Raw genomic sequence first — 22473 nt, 5'->3', positions numbered from 1 at the left:
TTTAGAAAACAAGGGTAATTATCAGTTGTGCCCCTCCCCCCCCCCCTCAATAAGGTTGCTAGTGTATATTGTAGAATAGAAAAAAAGCTAGCTGTGTCCCTTCAAATTAATGATCATGATAAAAAATGATATGAATAACATTTTGCTTGTTTGTTTATTTAATTTTTCTTTTATTCCAACTTTGCGACAAAATCTCGCACAACTGTAGGAGGATTTCCATACTGCAACGAAAAGAGGGGGGGGGGCATGAAAATTCCATACATCATTCTAAGAAAATGGGGGGAGGGGTCCCTTGATATAATATTACGTATCAAGTAAACAGGTATCAAAATTAAATTATTTACTGACAATTAATCTTACATGTATATATAGAACAACTGCTGAGCTTTTATGTAATCAAATGAAATCTATCAACGTAATTTTCATAACTGTTTACTTATAACTTCAGTTATTGGACACCCGTAGATAACTTATTACATTTAATCGTGTTTATTAATACAGAAATTTTATTCTATACGTACTAAGGGAAAAACTTTTAATTTTATATTTATATCGATGTAGGCCTACCAAAAACACAAGTATGGAATACAAAATTTCTGGAACGTTCACTACTTTTCTAGAAGTTTCGCCCCCCTGTGGTAACCAGATGGTGCTGAGACCGACTCATTACCGAATACGGTAATTCCAGATGGCATAATCTCCCTTTGTTCTAGGACTTTCTCTGTAGGATATTCTGACCAAACGTCTTTGAAAGTATAATCACACGTAGTTTAGTAAATACGAGAACAATTTATAGTATGTGTGCACAAAGTAAAAGGATTGTAAAGTTGGACTGACATTTTTTTTAACGAGTAACCCTGAAATTAAATGTTTCGAACTCTTTTATTTTGAAGATAGAAAGAGTGTATACTTCCTCGTATATCAGAAACATGCCAACCATCACAGAGGTAAGTGGATTTTTTAGTATATAATTTAGATTTCGGAAGAAGAAATATACATTTAGAAACAGTTATATGTAAAAAGTAAGCGGAATATATAGGGTCATTAATTTGAGGAATCTGTTTGAATTTTACGTCGGTAACAATGCTTGTATGCATTCATTTCAATAGACACACTCTTTAACAGGTTGGGACCAATCACCCAAATGGGATATAAAAACCCGTCTGGGATATAAATTAATATCCCAAATAGGATATAAATTTACTGAGCAAAAAATGACAATTTTTATTTTGGCTAAAAATATCGTAAATCCGCATCAGGATACTTATAAAGGAATAACTTTTGGCAAGCAAGTTTTTCTGCAATTTTACAGTTTGTTAGATTGATCCCCAAGAAGTTTAGGAACTTCCGAGAGATCAATCTCCTAAACAGACAGTGGGCATACTGAAAAACTTGTTGACCAAAAGTTATTATATCCGTATCATTATATCGCATTTGGGCGACTGGTCCCAACCTGTTAAAATTAACCTTGGGTGCGACTTTTATACATGCTGAAAAAATAACACATTTAAGAAAAAAGTTATATAATTTCATAAATTAGCTGAATTAAGCTATTCTGAATAAATAAAGCTATATTGCTAATTCAACCTATATAGCTAAATCAAGAGATTGTACCTGCTTAAAGTATCATTGGAGACGTTATTTTCGTTATGGTCCAAGAATCATGCCCCTTTTTATTTTCATCGAGTATCTCACAAGATTGTGCCCACCGCTGCACCATACATCATTAGAAAAGTATTATTTGGATTGCTTTTGTCATATTTTACAACTGCAGACGATAATAAGGTCAAAACAGGTAAAAAATATAGTCTGAAACAAAATTTCACCTCACTTAGCATAAATCTGCTATTACCGCATATATTTGAATAGAAAGGCTAAAATATTTTTTCATTACGACCTATCTCAAGTGCATAAGTGTTACTATACGCATTGTTTACAGTATGTCAACAGAAGTGACGTTTCTGAATAGGAATTTTTGGCTTCTATAATATCATATATGTAATACCACTGAGGTCACAACCCAAGGACCTTTTTTCAAATGGTGCTGGGTAAACATTTGTACTTTGAACAAGATGTAAACAATTTTTCTAAACTATTAGTTCAATTGAAAGAAAAAAATATTTGTAACTAAGGTATGACTTACGAAACGAAACTGTATTTCAAATTTATTTACACAAAAATGGACACCATCAAATTAGGGTAACGACTCATGGACCTCCAAGGATACATGATATAAATAAAGGTTTTATAGTTTATTATCGTTAAATGTGCATTATTCCCGGAGAAAGTGTTTAAAGACAAACTCAGTTAAAAACATTTCATGCATTGCTTAATAGATACTAATAAAAGTAAAAAGTTATGAATCCAAAGTTATTTTAAACAGTGATTAATTCAAACTTCTATTGATAATTTAAGAAATCATTAGCAAGTCTTCATGGAGTGCAGATTTGGGCATAAATAACTTTAAAGCTATTTATTTTTGCCAAAATACTTTAATGCATTAAAAATTTATGTTAAAATTTCTGTCTGAAGACTCAAAAATTTGAACTTTTAAATGGTTTATACAACTACGACTAGCAGTTGTTCTGACAGTGTATTTTCATTAAATGTAAATGTATCAAAAAATATCCACATGTGTTTATCCAAAGTTGCAAACTGTTCTTCATCTTGAATCAGAGTGTCAACCTGTCAACCTGTTTACTTCTAACATGTATGTGTAGTGACAATTTCATGTCTGCAGAAAAGTTAATTTTTAATAGCTCTTTTATCAACTTTTAAAAAAAATTATATTTGTTAATATAAATGCATGTAGCAGAATATTTACTATTCATTAAAAAGCATTTTTTTTTTCAAGGTGGCAGATGCTAATGCCCTAAAAGAAGAAGGGAATAAATTTTTCAAGGAGGGGAAAATAGCTGAAGCATTGGATGCCTACACCCGGGCTTTAGGTGTTATTGATATCAAAGATGGAGAGAAGGCTGTGATTCTAAAGAACAGGGCTGCATGTTATCTAAAGGAAGAGGACTATCAGGCAGTCATCAATGACTGTACAGCAGGTCATCTATTTATTTCTTAATGTTTGCCTATTCCTTGCCTTTAAAAAAAATGAATTGCATATTAATATTATGAAATTATTCTATGTAAAAGTATATGATTTCTGATATTAGCAAAATTAATGCTGTGGCGCCTTTGGTACCATTAATAATAATTAGGGCTGGGAAAAAATACCAATACTCTGGTATATTGCGGTATGTTGACAAAAAATATCGTATATCGTATTGCAATACATTTTTGTAATACCAATATACCGACAAAATGCTTGGACTCAGGAACTCTATCCTAAAATATAAAGAAAAGCTGTCAGAAAGGTTTGCGATCTTGCCATACAGTAAGACAAAAGCTGTTGTTTGGGTATATTTATAGTTGCATAACTTTAATTCAATCTACAAGATATCTTTTATTGGTCATTTATCATAGTTATGTACATTCTACATGTAAAAAGAAATTGATATAATAAGAAAATACCATTTAAATTTTTGTTGAAGATATTGCAATACATATTGCAAAACAGTTAAAAATATCGCAATACGAAATCTCTAGCTAATACCCATCCCTAATAATAATGTACCATAATCAATGCTAAAATTTTGAGTGATTGACCCACAGTAAGAATAAGAATTCTAAAAAGAAGAAAGGAAAGAAAAACGAGCATTAATTCTCTAAATTTGTATACACTCGTACATATATATCCAATTAAATTATAAAATTACCAAATTTCAAAGAGATGAATTTTCATGGTTTCAGAGTAGATGTTTTAAATTCCTATCTTATGTTGAAAATTGGCAGTACTTTATTTCCTAAAAAGATAAATGGCAGTTGTGCCGAAGGAAAAACATAGTCTTTTGTAGCATAGATATGTACAGGATAGGTATCATTTTTTTTTATGCAGATTTGATTCTAACTGACAGCAAGTTTTATTTTCACTACTTCAATCATTATTATTGTTCATTCCTTTATTTAGAATGATATGTTTTATCTTCCACTACTGAATGAAATTTGAAGAGAAAATTTGAAAATATGAACAAGGATAAAAAGCATAAATGTTGTCACAGTGAAGTATAATAGAAATCACTAAATTGAAATTCTATTCATATTACTAAGTTTAGAAATGATTACCACATCTAGTAAAGTTTTTGGTTTTATTAGTTGTTTATGAGATGTTAGTGTTTGTAAATAGAGACACCTGCTCACTATTTTGAATGTGCCACAGTTATCACACTTCAACTTTAAATTGGAACATTTTTTAAGTACATGTTCTAATTTTTAAACACATATTTAGATGTAAAACCTCTGTGGGTGTTTTCTTTTGTAAAAGTTATAATCCAGTGTTTTTTATGTGCTAGTACATGTATGATACTCAAAAAGGTGGAAAGCACAAATTCTTGGTAGAGCTGTCCATGTGAATTATATTAAAATTCATTTGTAATAAATTTCAATACAGAGTTCAGAGCAGCAAGTATGAATCAGTTGATTAAATGTGCTTTATAAATACAAGCTATTTGTTTATTTTCCTCAAATTCATAGGAATTTTTTGAAAGTTGATAATAACTGATGTAAATTTTAATATACAGCATTGGAAGTAACCCCCAGTGATCCAAAGGCTTTATACAGGAGATGTCAGGCTTATGAACAACTCGGGAAAGTGGAAGAGGCATACAAGGATGCAGCAGCCCTAATTAAAGCAGATCCCAAAAACACAGCAGTCCAACCAATCCTTAAGAGGCTAAACCCCATCATACAAGAAAAGGTCAGACATGATAGACACAAATTTTTTTTATGGAGGAACATAAGCAATTTTAGCTCACCTCAACAGAGCTGAAATTAGCTTTTGCTATCAGGAAGCACCTGAGTTTTTATGATTTTTTTTTTAGCAGGTCCAATATAAGTAGTTAATATCAATCTTGCATCTATGCAATCTTGCATCCATGCATCTAGGAAGCATACTACTGTATAGAGGGAAATTTTTGCCCTCGTTTTATTTTCGTCTCTTTCGCCCTACTCACAGGTGGGCAAATTTTAAACGGGGCTAATTCAAAGAACATGGTATAATTTATTAAACAGAACTGCCATGGGCGAATTTGAAATGGGGCAAAATTGTCTGCAAGTGTGAAAAGGCGAAAATAACACGGGGTGAAAATAACCTTGTATACAGTATTATTCATGCTTTGAGTGCTGCTTCAGACCTACTTGGATATTTATGCCTGCAAACCAAGTTTGGGATGTACATAGCACCATGTCTGCTCATCTATCTGCCTGTCCATCCAAATTTTTGTACATGGTGTAACTTTGCATTTGAAAAGCATAAAAAGTTCATGGGTGTGTCATGACCCTGAGATATGGTCATTCAGAAAGTCACAGGAATCTGAAATGGGAAAAAAATTCTGGACCACAACTTTGTAATAGTAAGAACAACATGAGAGACATTTACCATACTGATGTTCAAAAGTCATTCTCCTACACCAAGGTAATTGGGATGAGGTCACGGTCATGGTTCCACAGTATAAAAATCTAAATCTTGCTCTGGACATATGTACATGTAACTTTGTTATGGAGAAACATTAGCAACTCTTATGATATAAAATATGTCATGACCCAGAAGCAAGGTCTGTTTTTCAGAGGAAAAATGTCATGGTCAAGGTTCCAATGTGTAAAATTCTTGTTGGAGCCATTTGTAACAGAAAATCTTTAGAGGACCAAACTTGAAAGGTTACTTCATGACCTGAGGATATTTCATAACCCTAGATCAAGATCATTTAGAACAAGATCAAAGGATTTAGAAAGAGAAAAATCTTGTCCAGGCTATAACATTTAAAAATTAGAAATTCAATTTTTCTTGTCGCAAAGGGTTTGTTATGATCAGAATATGGATTTTGACCCTGCTCAAAGCTCATTTTAACATGGTCATAGTTACATGTATGCAGGATTCTTAAGGGCCAGATCCCTTAACATATATCTCTTACAAATCTATTTGATATGGGGCAAATTCAAAGATGATAAGGTTATCTTGTTAACACAACTGTATCTGAATGAATGTAAAATGGGGGTATCATTTTTAGAGCTCAGAGCCTATATGTTTTTGCATTTTTTAAAGAAAAACAGATTTTTTAGAATTTTCATTTTTAGAAAAAAGCATAAATTTTGTATTTCACATCGTTAATTTTTTTGTGCACAGGTTAAACAACAGAACAGCACCTCAGCCAAAGTTAAACAAATGTTTGAGTTGGTAACAAACTCAAAAACGGATAAAGAACAAAGGTTACAGGTATGTTTAGTGACCTCCGTCAAAGTTAAGTGTTAGTGGCAAACTCAAAAACAGACAAAGAACAAAGATTACTGGTTTGTTTCATGACTTGTGACTTTAGTCAATGGAGAGATTTAATGTTAATGGTTAATGTTTAATTATAATTAATTAAAATTTTGCAATTTTTATATCATTTAAACAGATGTGAAATTATATAGTTAATGATTCCTTTGCTCAGTTTTCATGATCTTGTGTGCATTCAAAGGCTTGCAACAATCTGATAGTGTTGGCTCGAGAGGAAGCAGGGGCTAAAAGTATTTGTGAGCTGTCTGGAGTAGACAACCTTCTGAAGCTTCTACAGGAGAAGGATGTAGAATTCAACCAGGCAGCCATTAGGTGCCTATCATGTCTGACAATGGATAGCCAAGAAAGGGTAAGAAACAGGACTGAACCAGGCAGCCATTAGATGCCTGTCATGTATGACAATAAATAGCCAAGAAAGGGTAAGAAACAAAGACTCTATACAAAAGAGGATGAACAAATTCTCCTAGACAGCAACATAAATTAGTACTCAGTACTTGGCATTAATACATGTATTACTATATTTTTCATTGGGTATGAGGGAAAAAGAGAATTTGTTTCCTTTAATACAGAAATTAGCTATAAATAAAAATCTGGACAAAATTGCCTGAACTTTGAAAAATACTCGGGATGTCAAAATATTTATTTTCCTTAGTCAATTATTCGATTGCGTTATTCGAACGATAGTCGAATATTCGGAACATCTTCTTAAAAAAAATTTATTTCAAACTTCACTGGAACAGGACGTATTTATAACTCAGAAACCTTTTAGTTAAATTTAAAAAGTAACATATGAAATAAATTTAGATTCCTAATTCTCCAATATGTATGATCGGCCAGTACATGCAGTCAGTTAAAATATAGTAAGCATTAAAAAAAAATTGCCAGTCGATATTTTTAAAGAAGGGGGACTTCACACGGTGCCTGTAAAATTGTTAAAGAGTTAGATAATGCTTATTCAATTTATTGATTGCTCCGGCTATTAAAATGTCCTTCAACAGTTTATGATGTAAGCGAATTGCTTTAAAAATTATCGAATTAAGAAAGATAACAAAAGATAATTGGTACATGGTATAAGATTAAGTCCAATTAATAAATTTACAAACAAAGCCCAGTATATGGGGTGGTCCATTTATTACAAAAACAACACAGGCAGTTACTGACAAATAATTCTAGCACATATAATTACTGTGCTTTCTATACGTACATGGAGTCTATCGTTTTTTTGTTTAGGAAAAATTATCGACTGTCTCTGAGGAAAGGAGTTTTCTCAATTTAATAATGAGAATTCCATCTCATTATCACTCTTTTATTGCACTTTTTAAAATTATAATATAAATATTCGAATGTCGTTTCATTATTCAATTGTCGGTCCATTCGACTGATAGTCGAATAGTCGACTATTCGTTGACATCCCTAAAAAATACATATAATTCCTTAAAAATAGCTCATTTCAGAGGTATTTTTAGATCATGACTACTGTACCATATTAAATTTGAAACAGACTTTTAGCAATATAAAGATTCCTTTTTATAAGAGCTAGAATTTTTGGAGTCTTCTGTCTCCAACTATTTTTTCTTTTTTACTTTTCTCAGTATTCTTATCCTTCTTCTTTATTTTGTTCCTTTTTACGTTCAAATTCTCAGAATTGACTCCCTGTCCAAAGCTATCACCCTTTAATAAATTTTTCAAAGGAAATTGTGATGGAACTCAGAAATGGCTTATGCAGGAAAATAAAAGTTTTTAGCCATAACAAAAGAGATGTTGCTGTGATATACCAATATACCCAGGTGTTAAAAATTTTCCACAAATGCCAAATATGGACGTCAGATAAAAAATTAAAAGCAAGACGTGAGTGAATTTTGGAGAGATTTTCTATCATATCTATTTAGTGTTGAATACTTTATTACAAAATAATGAATCAGACTTGTGCAGCTGGACAAGTCTGTCATTTGTAATCAAGAAATAGGGTTTAACGGTCTAAAAAGTCGTTCTTTATTGCCTGTTTTAATAAGATTTTGTGAAGCATTGCTTGTTTTTAGATTTTCAATTTTAAGATATCAATGAATATTCATTACGAAACTAGGGATTTTTTAGGGGCCAGGTCCCAAAATCTATATCTCTTATTTGAAGTATTTTGCCACAGGTCATGGACAATGACAATTTGAAGCAATCCCTCTTGACTCCATTCTACTTTTACTGTAAAGGGCTGAAGGGGTCAGCCTATGAAATTGAGTTTTGTATAATACCTCCAGTCCCTTAGATTGAGTTCACATTATACATGTATACATTAGAAACAATTTCTATAGACATTTGAATCAGAGAATATTGAAACCCAGAATGGTGTCATTACCACATTATAAAGGGTAAAAATCTTTCTGATTTAGGATGTTAATTGTTCTAACCATACAGTATCTAATGTCAAAAAGATATAACATCTGTAATGAACAGAAAGCCCACTCATTGCTTGAAATCAAAATTGGATTAATTTTTTTAAATTTTCCAAACAGAGTTACCTGGTTCAGGAAAAAATGGGTCTTCAGAAAATGTTGGCGTTTATGTCTGTGAAGGATGAAGGACTGTGCACTTCTACAGCTTTATTGGTCCAGAACCTGATTACCAATATCTCCGGCCTCCCAGAATATAGAAAACTACTACAGCATTACCAAGATGAACGCAAGCAAGGAAATCCATGCAGATATCCCAAGTTTGAAATGGGTATGTGTCTAATGCTTGATTCTAATGCAGGTACACATGTAGTAACATATGATGTATGGATCAGGTGCAGGTAATCATTCCTTGTGTGTCTGTTCGTAACAATTTTTGTCACAGTTTTCTCGGCAACTGCTCAACTGCTTTATCTAGGCATGCCATATGGTGGGATTCAGTGCTGTATGAATCCGATATCAACTTACTGTTTATCCGTGCATCTGTCTGTACCAAATTTCCATCACAGATTTCTTAGCAACTACTCAAGGCAGATGCTTGAAATTTTAGTACACTCTTTGTCTAGGCATGCCATATTGTGGGATTCATTTTGTACAAATCCAATGTCAGTTAATGTTTATGTGTGCATTTGTCTGTACCAAAGTCCATCACAGTTTTCTCAGCAACTACATGTACTCATCGCAAATGCTTGAAATTTTAGCACACTTTTTGTCCAGGCATGCCATATGATGGAAATCATTTTTGTATGAATCTGATATCAACTTCCTGTTTATCCATGCGTCTGTCCGTACCAAATTTGTGTTGCAGTTTTCTTAGCAACTACTCAAGGCAAATGCTTGAAATATTACCACACTTTTTGTCTAGGCATGCCATATGGTGGGATTCATTTTTTACGAATCTGATGTCAACTTCCTGTTTATCCTTGTGTCTGTCCGTACCAAAATTCCGTCACAGTTTTCTCAGCAACTACATAAGGCAGATGCTTGAAACTTTAGCACACTCTTTGTTTAGGCATGCAATTTGGTGGGATTCATGAGAGCTTATATTCACATCAGAGTGGAGTTATTACTAGTGAAAATTGGCTCACAGACTTCTTGTTAATTTAAGAGATGAATTTAATATTTGAGAATTCATGAGGACATGAAATACAATGCTTCACGCCGGCATATTTCATGAAGCACATAAACGCTTCATGTACCTCATGAAATTCTCAAAAATTTAAATTCATATCTTATATTTATATTATTTCTCTGTTGACTTGCCACATGTTTTTGTCATTCAACCATCATTTTTGAAAAAAAAATTTGCACTATTTTTTTACTTCCATCACATCACAATGGAAATATTCTTACTCATCACATGGTAGTTCATGAGAACATTTTTCTAATTTGCAAAGAATCTTAAGGAAAAATGTTTGGAAATGTAAATATATATATTTTAAACTTAAAGATCAAAATATTTCTTCCATACTGTTTTAGTCAATCCTGTCAGTGATTGTACTTTGTGACTTCAGATGAGCGACAGACAGAGTTCATTGACAGTGTGTTTAAAGGCCTTGTGAAGATGTTACAGAGTAATAAAGTGTCTGGATTTGGTAGGGATTCTGCCATGGAGCTAATCATCAAAAACATGTTACGGACTGATGGTGTTCAGTGGACCAGAAAGTTTCTAGACACAGATGGTAAGGCACACCACAAATAATCAGACAATATTTACTTTTATTTTGTTTTCCATAATAAAAGGCATTCAATAATTTAAAGTAATATCTACACATAATGCAGAAGACCCAATAACCAAAGTTTGTCATGAATATATATACTAGAACTACTTTCTGTTTAAAAAAATATATGAACTTTGAATAAGTCATACTATTGTATAAAGGGGAATTTTCGCCTCCGTTTTATTTACGCCCCTTTCGCCCTAGACACAAGTGGGTGAATTTAAAGTAAACAGTATAATTTCTTAAACAGAATCGCAACTGGGCAAATTAAAAACAGCAAAATTGCTAGCAATTGTGAAAGGGCGAAAATAACCCTGTATACAGTGTATCACTTTAATAAAGTTAATTAAGTTTAATGTTAACAATTTGATATTTAAAATCTTAAGCATTAAGCCCTCTTTTTCTTTTACGGTACTAGCTGTTCCAATGGCTCTTACATTCATACCTTTAGGATAAGGCAAGACATATTATTAATAGCAATTGTGGGGGCTCTAAAAATGTAAATATAAGGACTGAATTATTATTTTTTGATAGATGCAATGTTGTGTACACTAACTTGCACACACAGTTTTAATTGTCTTTTCAACTTCATTCTTTGTACATGAATATTTTCTCAATTTTATCATTAAGAAAGGTCAATAATCTTTGGAATTGTCACTAATACTCTTCCTATACATGTACTTTTATGGCTTGAAAAGCAGATACATGTAACATTTATTACATGTATTGGTACAACAAAAGTTGTGTTGCTTTTCAAAATGGGCATTGTCTTCTTCATTCCAAATTAGATAATACAGTAAGAATACTTTATCTTTGTAACATGGTCAAATAAAGCTGGAATTCTTACAAATTAAAACTTTAGGTCACTTACATTTTGTTTTGTTATACTGATATCATAAAATTGCTGCATTTTTGTTTTAATTCTCACTCTTTTTTTTTTCAAGTATAATGAATTATACGTTTTCTGCCCTAACCATCTGTTATATTTGCACACATTGAATGGATTAATTGATCTCTGTTTCTTTATTATTATGTTCTGCAGGTATTGAAGGTCTGTTAACCATTGCATCAGCCATTCCTCAGCATGAAACCTGTACCATAGAGATCACAGAGAATTCAAAGTATCATGCCTCTGTAGCATTAGCTAAGATTTATGATGACCTAGGTAGTGACAAGGAGCGGGATATGTTTAGGGACCAGTGTAGTGCCTTCTTCAAGTAAGCAATATGCAGCTGTGGCTTTTACAAGATTGATACAATTTTCAGTGATCTTGTCTTCAGTGGAGAACAACAATAGATGAAGAAAGACAGGGGCCAAGGAGTATATTCTTCTTTATCTGTAGCACATTCATTGTATTTTACTTCATACATGTAAATGTGATCAAATGTTTTGTTGAATTGATTATTAGTAGAGGTTAAAGACACATCAAGAATTGGGGTTCACTCAGTTGAAAGTCTAGGTCAAAAGCTCAAGAATATTGACACAAGTCCACTAGGAATCCAGTAGGACTTGCCATTTCTAGTTCAATGTTGCAGATGTTTATTTATCTTATTTCAGAGATTTGTTTGGAGATTCTCTATTTGAATCCAAAGTAGAAGCCATTAAATGTATCTCATCACTACTCCAAGTAAGATTTTGTATCAATAATATTAAAACAATCATGTTCATTTGAAATCACATTAAAACTTTAATGTTCGTGTTGTAATAAAAAATAATGTTCATGTTGTAATCACATTTCAAATATTTTGAATATGTAGTTTTCTTATTCACTGTCAATACTTTACACAGGGTCCGTATGAAGTTGGGAACATCATTTTAGGCTTTGATGGAGTCACCCAGATCATGCTTACCTTGGCTAACAGTGATAATCCAATGCATCAGGTAACTAGCAAAGAATATTAGAACCCCCAATCATCTAATTTACTAGTGGTCAAAATTTCTCTAAAAATTGTTGATACAGTGAAACTTCTCCAGACCAGCCCCCCTGAAAACCGGTTCTCCCTTAACATCGACCGAATTTATAAGTCCCGGTAAAATTCTTAACATTTCTTTACACATTAATTTATCATAAAACTGGCCACCCCTGAATACCGGACACTGGCCAATTTTCCAAGAACAAAATGTAAGAAACATAGTTCATTTTCCCTCATAATACCGGCCACATTTTGATTGCAAGAATTATAACTGTCATTGGCCAAAGTAGTAGTAACGGTAGAGGTATGAAAATACCAACCAGAAGTCAGAGGTGTGAAAAACTGCAAATGACCTCTTACATGTAGGGTTTTCTATTGTTTGCCTGTGTTGTGAAGGGGTAGTCATCTTGCCAGACTACGTAAGTGACCAGTCTAAGTTGTGTACACATGATTAAGCCTCATGAATTTTTAAAATATCAAACAACTATTGAATTAATAAAATATCAAACACATAATGAATAAACAAAATATTGTGCGCCATGTTGCATCATACTTTTAAATAGGTATAAGTGGCCTTAGAATTGGACACTGAACAAAGATCAAAAGCTGAGAAAAAAAAAATGTTTATCAAAATATACATTTCGTGATTCAAAAATCCCAGAAATTTTGCTGAGAAATGTTCTAATTATTTACTTTTCAATAAAGTACAAACAAATTTATTAATGACGTAAGCCATAGACAAATACGAGGGTTGTCGGGTAAAATCGTGGACAAAGCGTTTTTTTCGAAAAATTATGGGCGCACTAAACTGAAATTTTTAGCAAATGTTTATTCATCATTTTTAAGTGCATCTTAATTTTTTTTTATAAAATATAGACAAAAATAAAGATTTTATTATGCTTGAATGTGCACTGGGTACGGTCCTACGGCACACGATCAAAAAACCAGGGTTTCATTAGCGGAACACGAGTATTATTTCGAAATAAAAGTATTAAATAGATAAGGCTGGGGTAAAAATTATCCTATTTTTATTCCACTATCTATTATTTCGTCTTTTGTAAAATATCAAGGAATTTGCTTAATTTTTGGCAGTTTCCTGAGCATTTGAGATGGGAAAGTGGTAAATGCAACACACGAAAAATGGCGACGTTTGGTGACATTACGGCGCAATGGAGAGCAGTTCTGTTTGATTTAGATGTAGTAATGACACCCTAAGAAACTTTAAATGACTACAGAAGAAAAAAAATATAAAAATATCACTAGATCTTTAGTATACAAGTGAAATGGGAGTTTTCTAAGCGGAAGCTTTTTGAACTGGTCCCCGGGTAGAACAAAATATACGGACAAACAGCTACTAGCAATAGCAAAAAACGCTGTCACTGTAGACCTTCGATATAAGAGAGCCTGTTTAGTTGAATGATAGTGAGAGTACTGTCCATAACTTAACTAATAAATCTTCAGAAGGACCCAGGTGTCTGCAAGATTGGTTCCTCGACTGTTTATGGAGGAATAAAGGGAAAATCAAGTATGTGCATCAATGAAATCCCTGAATTTAAGTGGGGCTAATCCAACTTTTATTTAGCAAAGAGGAAACGTGACGCTGCTGTAGAGACTTTGACGTTATCATCCGTGCGCCGTAAGACGATACCATACATAACAGGAAGTCTCATATTTTGTTTATTTGAGCAGATATCTGTTTGAAATTTGCTATGTATATTGATGAAAAATGTATTAAAAAGTAGGGAAAGTTTTAGAACGCAGTGATGTTTTTTTTTCAATATAGACAACTTGTCCACAATTTTACTGACAACCCTTGTACATGTAGATAGTATAGGTATGGAGATAATGGTAGTTTTTTTGCAAATGATAAATTAAGTACCTTTCCATGGTTTTTTTCTGTTCTTATTTTAAAATTTATCTTTAAAAATTCAACAGATATGTCGAAATTATCCTTACTAACTGAATAATGATCATGAATTTTCAAAACCTTCACTATACATTAGGTACCTGCCAATAACTAATCACGTGTTGACGACCAACAATCATATGAAATGGCAATTTTATACCTCTCCTAGTATCTGGCAGATAATTCCACATGCAATGATACAGCTTGTATAATTTTCTAAAGTAAATCATACTCAAATTTACTAGGCTTGAAAAGTTGTTTGTATAATGTTTATTACAACATTAGCCATAGACACTATATTAATTAATACTCTGATTCTGCAAGTACTGTAAATCTGCAAACCTTCAGTATGCTAAATTTTCGGTAAACCGGCCACCCCTCTAGTCCGGCCATTTTATGCAGTCTGACAGCTGGCTGGTTTAGAGAAGTTTTACCGTATTTGGATAAATGAAAGCTGAAAAAAATGTTTGTTGTCTTGAAAAGGAAAAACAGACCTCATTATGTGCATGCATATAATACATGTATTAGTGCAATACACTGACATTAAAGAAAAGGTGTAATGGATTTTGTTACTTTGTTTCTTATTTCTCTCAAAGTTTACTCATGTGTTATTTTAAGAGTTTATTCACCAGACTTGGATGCAATAAAGCTAAACTAAATTATACAGTTGTATTTATCAAATCTTGAAATAATTATGAATGCTAAGATGAGCCAGTTAATTTATTGGTTTTCATCTGTAATAGTTACTCTATTGTTTTTAGCAAGTAGCTGTTGAGGCCATAGTCCACTCAGCATCTAAAAAGGACAAATGCGCTGGCTTACTTAATGATGCTGTACCAGTATTAAAGAAACTGTATCAGGAATCAACTGATGCCGTTAAAGTCCGCGCTCTTGTGGTCAGTACAGATTATAATATATTGTGATGATTAAATTATTATCAGATTTAAGCCATGATTGTTTTGTTTATTTTATGGTGAATACCTTTGAACTTTTTCAGGGTTTATGTAAGTTGGGATCATTTGGAGGTTCTGATGCCAGTCACAGACCCATGCAGGATGGCTCTACCCTGGCTTTGGCCAAAGCTTGTAGAAAGTAAGTTTATCACTGCAGTATGAAAAAATATTAAAGATGTCAAGTTATTTCCTGCAGATACAAATATAAAGGTTTATAAATTTGTTTGCAAACATCAAAAACATCATTTCAATTACAGATTTCTGAATGATCCGAACAAGAGCATTGACCTTCGACGTTGGGGTACTGAGGGACTGGCGTATTTAACACTAGATGCCGAGGTTAAAGAAGAATTGATCAATGACACAGCTGCTCTTAAATCTCTCATTGATGTTGTCGCTGTAAGTTGTTTATATCTGAATTGTGCTCAAATCATCAATAATTATATACTGTTTATAGTCATTACTGTTGTTACAGCTTTAGATTTTGATTTTGTACTGAAGACTTTTTATATTAATTCCATTTGCATTGCATTTCAAATATTACTTATAACATTACATCTATAAAATGTAGATAAAAATAAGACTTAATAGCTTATTTTTTACAGAAGTGACATTTATCAAAAATTGATTTTCCTCTTTAATTAAATTTTTCTTTGCTTTAAAATCTAGCCCTATTGTTGGCAAAATTAAAATCAAATTTAGAATGAAGATCTTTAAAAAATACTACACCATATACAAATTAAAATTAGATAAAATTTTGATGTAAAGAGGAAAATATTTTTCTAGGAATTCAAGATGCAACCTATTGGGAATTAAAAATTTTAAACACAGCTACATTTGTATTTTAGTGTTACCTATTTTAACACTAATAAAAATGATTCAACTGGAAAGACAGGGAATATCTTCTAATATGAAAACAGAAATATTACTTAACAAAGTGTTCTGATTTGTTATTCCTAATATATTCAAAATTACTATTTTCTATATGTAGAAAAGGAAATAATATTATAGTACAGTTGAAATTAGGGATCTCAAACATTGATGTGTTCAGATACCTTGGTTTATTTTGAGGTTAGTTGTCTATCCCAACTCCATTATGAAGACCATTCTGAACATCATTGTCTCAAACTCTCAGATACATGTACTGTATACAGGGTTATTTTTGCCCCGTTTTAAATTTGCCCAGTCACAGTTCTGTTTAAGTAATTATACTGTGTTCTTTGAATTTGCCTCATTTTAAATTCGCCACATTTTAAATTCGCCCACTTGTGAGTAGAGCGAAAGGGGCGAAATTAAAAAGGGGCGAAAATTTTCCTGTATACAGTATGTTCCAGGTTATCACCAGTCCATTCGTGTTCTAAACATCAATGATTGACTCTATACTTGTTACTTAAATACCGTATATACTCGCCTATAAGTCGGTTTTTTGGGAGTTAACTTTTGGTCCAAAACTCTATATCCGACTTATAGGCGAGTCATCAAAAGCTTGGTAATTTTCTAGACGACGAAATGTAGTATTTTTAACATAACTTCGACGATCATCGTTGCGAAATGTCTGGACGTATTATATTATTTATGTATTCTAAGATTATATATAAAGTACAAGTATTTACATGTTTTAATGATTTTATTTTGATCTTAAGTGTATATTGAGCACCTCCTAATTAAATATCATCAAAATGTTACTAGCCTTGTTACATAGTTCTTCACCATGCCAAAGAGACCGAGATCCGCCTATGATCGAGATCGGTGTATAAAATATACAAGACAAGGAATTTAACGCTTAAACAAAACAGTATAAAAAAGAAAACTAAAATGGTAGTAGTTTGGTTTGTGGAAAAATAAAATATTAATTACCGATGTCATATCCAAACATATTATTTGAACACAGGTAAATACATTAGAGTATTGATATGAAATTTATGAGAAGACAAAAGAGAGATAAAATATCGGCGTAATTTCTCAAAATATTATTTGAAAAACATGTTAAAACATTAGAGCATTGATTTGAAATTGTCCACCAATCCTGGCAAAAAGTTGTACCGACTTATAGGCGGGTCAATGACAATTACCTCCAAAATAACCTCAAAAAGTACAACCGACTTATAGGCGGACCGACTTATAGGCGAGTATATACGGTATTTATGGTTCTCATGTGCAACACAACAGACCCCTGGAACCTTGGTGCAGATTAACTGAGAATATCCGATTTGATCTCAGAGTAAACACCTTGTTTGTTTTTACATTGTATACATTAACCACAATTTTTAATCCTCAGAAAGCAGACAAGAATATCCTGTACCCAGCAGCCTCTGTGTTTGTGAATCTCACCAACAGTTATGAGAAACCTGACATTCAGCCCGAGATGATAGAGCTGGCTAAGTACTCCAAACAACATGTACCAGAGGAACATCAAAAGGTGAGGTTTATATCAGCTAGGATTCTAAGTTCTCATCAAAACTTGACATTAATAAACCTCATTTAATGCTGTTAGTTACATTCCTTATATTGGTCAGATGAATACATGTACATGTAGATCTGATAAAAACTATTCATGAGACAATGAGAAAAACTTTCCTCTGAGAGTCTAGAAAAACAGGCTTTGAGAAATTGCAGTGTTCTTGAATTTTGAAGAAAATGGGTGTATTTGAGGTACCTTCAGCAAAGAATTAAAATATGCGTCCACCCCTCGATCCAAAAAATAGAACATGGATTATAATCTTCTGAAACAGTTCTTTCAATATATAATTGAACATTTTGGATCAGAGTTGGGTCTATGCAAAATATTGAAAAACATCTTAAATCTTTGGCCATTTTTGAAGAAATTTTCAGGATTTGAGAATAATGAAAATTCATGATGTCGTAATACATGGATTAGCAAGAAAATTATGTCATTTTTAAAGGATATAAATTTAATGTACTTCCAATTAAAACTGAGCAGTTTTGATTTTTTAGAAATTCACAGGGCCAAAAAAGGCCCCAAATGATCCTTGTTCTTTGAGAACTTCATAAAAATTGAATATGAGGAAAAATTTGGTGTATCTGTTGTGTACTACCTTAATACTTTTTCAATGCTTCATTGAATATCCAGTTCATGCTTAGCATAAGTGGTACCCAATCATAACCTGATAGATATATAAGTAAGGAGGCTTTATAGTTTGATGTATTGCATGTGTTTGGATGCTGCTTCTGACCTCTATTTTATGCTTGAGTTACTCCATTAAGATCAGCAGCGATATTTATACCAACTTTACAGATATTTTACATTAATTGATGTGAACATTGATCCATGATTTGAATGCCGTGTTTGATCTATATTTTACACTTGAGAGTGACTCTAATTAAAGTTGCCACTTCTCACAATTGGTATCAAAATTAAATTTCCTACAGTCTGTGGTATCACTTATTTGATATAAAGATTTTATAATATACATATAAGATACATTTCGCACAAATCCAATTTGTACAGGACAAGCCAGAGTTTGTTAAACAGAGGGTCCATAAATTGGCCAAAGCTGGTGTTGTATCGGCCTTGGTTGCCATAGCAAGTACAGATAGCCCCAATACGAGAGAACAAATTTCCAGGTATGCTGGCATGCATGTAAACTACACAAACAAAGTGTATCTCATGTCATAGTAGATTTTTAATATATAAACTATTGATGTGGACTATTATGTCTTCATTGCTAACACTTACATGTACCCAGAATACCAGTAATGTACCTCCTGTTCTGAATACATTATGACACCAGTGTTACTTTTCCGATGTTGTTTTCTGGTTAAGTCTCCTATGAATTCTTGACAGAGTGTACAATGCTATCACAGTGGAAGAAGATCTGAGGGGCATTGTTGTACAGCAAGGTGGAGCTAAGGTAAGTCCTCAGTAAAGATGGTGGTATCTTGTCTTCAGGAAGTTGTCTACATCTATTGAAAAAATGAGTGTGCCTCTAATCTGTACAAGAATTAAAAAAATGATAAGATTTTATTCAATAAGGTTTATTTTCTTTTTGCTAGTCCCTGGTTGATTTGGCCACTAAAAATAACACAGATGCAGGAAAGATTCTGGCGTCCTGGTCCCTTGCTAGGATCACCATCACTGCTAATCCTGAGACCACATTTCCTGGACAGAGGGTAAGCGCTATTTAATGCTTTTGTAATTAAAGAAGCAGAAAATTTGACAAGGCTTGTGAGTAATGACTAATGCAGTTTTACAAATGTGTGGGTAAAATATGAAGTATGAGATACAGAACTTTTTTCATTCAGAGTAAGAGAGATTAACAAATCTACATGTATATCATAATTTATGGATAAAAAAAACGAAAACTGTTGAGCAGCTATGATGTTAAAAGACAATTTTTACCCTCTATTTACTTTATCTATAGTTCTAGAGTTTAAAATTTAAAAAAAATTCCTTTAAATTCTAGCATTTTTCATCTCCAGATACATTTAATGATTTTTAAAGGTCACAAGTTTTACTCAAATGACTTATAGAAATTATGTAGAAATGTATATAAGAAAGCATTTCATTCAAATAACAATTTTGACTTAATTGAAGATAACATCTTATATACTGCAGATTTATGAGGTAGTCCGTCCTTTGATAAGTTTGCTCCACCCTGATAGAATGGCACTACAGAACTTTGAAGCTTTAATGGCACTGACAAATCTGACCTCTCTGAATGATTCTCTCAGGTATGTTTCCAATATAATAAAAATGATAACTGAAAATCCCTTTTTTTAACCAAAGTAGTCATAAAATAAAAATTTGCTTCCTGTTCTGGCTCCCAATAACAGTGATAAAAATAAGGAAATATGTTGTATTTGTATAAGGAAGAGGATAGTAGCCGAGAATGGACTGCCTGCCATAGAACACTATATGACTGAGGACCATGAAATGTTAAAGAGAGCAGCCACGGAGTGTATGTGTAATATGGTCATGAATGAAGAGGTCAGTGTTACATGTTATAGACTCTGATATATATCACATATATAAATTACTTTTGTTAATAAAATCAGTGACACTTAAGCAGGACAGTTGACAGATTTCTGAAAATGGGCAGGGTCTGGGAGGAGTGTTCCCTCCTCAGACACCAGAATTATTTTGTATAAAAGGGTACCATTTTGGAGGGTGTGTCAGAGCCATTCTAAATCATAAATTCAAGTTATGTGTTTTCTTCACACTTGGACCTTATTGTTAGAGTGGACCTAAAATTAGGGATCATATTTTACCGTTGCATATACATAATGCATTTATATTGGGAATTATTTGCAAAACAGCAAGACCATGTTAGTCATATATTATTTATTGAAGTACATGTATTTCCATGTTGTGTGGATTCAAGTTCAGTTAAGTCGTGACCCCTTGGGGGGTAAAATGGGGTCACAGTATGGAGTCGGAGTTTTCTTTGGAAAAAAATCTTTTAAAAATCTGATGATGGCCCAAGGTGACTGTGGTGGGTATTGTGGCCTACATGTATGGGCTTCTTATTAAATACAAATAATATTTTTTTTTTTTTATCAGAAAGTGAAATGTTAGTTATGAACTTATCTGACCCTTTGGCATATTCTGAGAATACACATATTTAATGATACTCATATGTTCCCATCCAAGACGATTTTTGATGTGATGTAAACATGTACATTTACTTGAGGTTTACATGGTTTTATATTTCAGGTTGTTAAAATCTACGAGGGTGAGAGTGATCGGCTAAAGTTAATGGTGCTGTACTGCGGGGATGAGGATGAACTGGTCGTGAGGGCAGCAGCAGGTGCCTTAGCCATGTTGTCACACAGTGAAAAGATCTGCAAGAAAATTATGGAGGTAATGGCTCCCAAAGTACAGTATTCACTGTCCATCTGTCTGTGCATCTATCAATATTTTTAGGAGACCCAATAACTTGAAATACCTTTCAAACTATAATCATAGTACCTCAAGGCGTAAGTGGAAGATTATTAGAGGAACACACATGCAGTTCATGGGATCACTAGAGTCAAGATAATGCTGACAAATTAATTTAGTGCAATTTATATTTCTGGGGTATTTTTTTTATCCTACAGGCTTTATTATTATGGTACTACATAAGTGGAGGATGGTGTGAAAAGGGCACCTTTTTAAATTTTGTTTTAAATTTTTTGGTCATTGGTAAAAGGTCAAGGTTGAAAATATTGATATGACAATTGTGATGCAATAACTTGGAAATTTTTAGTAGCTTTCAGGATTCATACTTATTACTAACATGTACATGTACATGAAGAATACTGTATTTTGGAGAGAAAGTAATAGATTTGGAAATCATTTTGTCAAAAATTGGGATTTTTGTATGTAACCTTTGCTATAACTTGGATATACTTATGTACATTGAATATACGAAGAAGACTGCTGTTGATATTGATGATTCTTGAACAAAGATCAAAGCTAAACGGTATCCACTATTGATATATACTGAGGTCATAAAGTATAGTTAGAGGAAACAATAAAGGAAAGTCCTTAGATTTTAGGATTATTCTGTCAAAAATAAAGGTCAAAATTTATTTTCCTAAATGAAACATTCTGTCATATGGCAGTGTGGCGGTAAGACGGGATCGCTGGTGGCCAGATAGCTCAGTTGGTAGAGCACCTGACAAGACTCAGGAGGTCCGGGTTCGAATCCTGGTCTGGTGTGTTGCATTTTTCTTCTCCTCTGTTACATTTGATGCTGTGACAGGTGAAAGACCTGCCAGGGAAGAGCCTGGGATGGTGTCTTTAGGGGCAAAGACCTTTAAGGAGGGAGCAATGTGGGGGTGAGACGTATTTGATCATGGGTGGCCAGATTGCTCAGTTGGTAGAGCAGCTTACTGGAGATTCAGGGGTCTGGTTTGAGTCCTGGTCTAATCTGTCGCATTTTCTCCTCCCCTGTTGCAGCACAAAACTTAGCTGACTATACATGTATTTCAACATGCAACATATTTACTACTAAATTAAGAGATGCTTAGATTTAAGTGCCACCTACTCAAAGATCTATGTCAAACAATCAAAATTATTGACAAAATCACACTGCAGGCATTGTATGACTTCGTTTTCTCCATTAATTATTGGGAATATGGACAGCTAGAAGTTAGAGAAAAAATGTACTATTGGAACTGTGAAATTGTTTTATATTGTTGTTAATCAA

General features: G+C 33.0%; 1 protein-coding gene across 1 annotated transcript in view; it reads left to right on the top strand.

The window, feature by feature from the left end:
• Positions 1 to 738: 738 nt before the first annotated feature.
• LOC133185595 (protein unc-45 homolog B-like) overlaps positions 739 to 22473 on the top strand; it is a 25390-nt gene continuing 3655 nt past the window's right edge. The window contains exons 1-20 of the mRNA XM_061320906.1: positions 739 to 947; positions 2855 to 3056; positions 4632 to 4807; positions 6233 to 6322; positions 6567 to 6734; positions 8893 to 9100; positions 10344 to 10511; positions 11593 to 11767; positions 12108 to 12177; positions 12339 to 12431; positions 15131 to 15265; positions 15367 to 15461; positions 15580 to 15721; positions 17601 to 17741; positions 18792 to 18907; positions 19128 to 19194; positions 19337 to 19453; positions 19899 to 20014; positions 20153 to 20270; positions 20997 to 21143. Of these exons, the coding sequence (XP_061176890.1) occupies positions 930 to 947; positions 2855 to 3056; positions 4632 to 4807; positions 6233 to 6322; positions 6567 to 6734; positions 8893 to 9100; positions 10344 to 10511; positions 11593 to 11767; positions 12108 to 12177; positions 12339 to 12431; positions 15131 to 15265; positions 15367 to 15461; positions 15580 to 15721; positions 17601 to 17741; positions 18792 to 18907; positions 19128 to 19194; positions 19337 to 19453; positions 19899 to 20014; positions 20153 to 20270; positions 20997 to 21143 (2562 nt within the window). The 5' untranslated portion in view covers positions 739 to 929. The remainder of the gene's footprint in view (positions 948 to 2854; positions 3057 to 4631; positions 4808 to 6232; positions 6323 to 6566; positions 6735 to 8892; positions 9101 to 10343; positions 10512 to 11592; positions 11768 to 12107; positions 12178 to 12338; positions 12432 to 15130; positions 15266 to 15366; positions 15462 to 15579; positions 15722 to 17600; positions 17742 to 18791; positions 18908 to 19127; positions 19195 to 19336; positions 19454 to 19898; positions 20015 to 20152; positions 20271 to 20996; positions 21144 to 22473) is intronic.

The sequence above is a fragment of the Saccostrea echinata genome, unplaced genomic scaffold (genome assembly GCF_033153115.1).
Source record: "Saccostrea echinata isolate AGI-Se365-2 ecotype Australia unplaced genomic scaffold, CSIRO_AGI_Sech_v1 ptg000001l, whole genome shotgun sequence".
NCBI lineage: Eukaryota > Metazoa > Mollusca > Bivalvia > Ostreida > Ostreidae > Saccostrea > Saccostrea echinata.
This window is presented reverse-complemented; position numbering and strand designations above follow the sequence as displayed.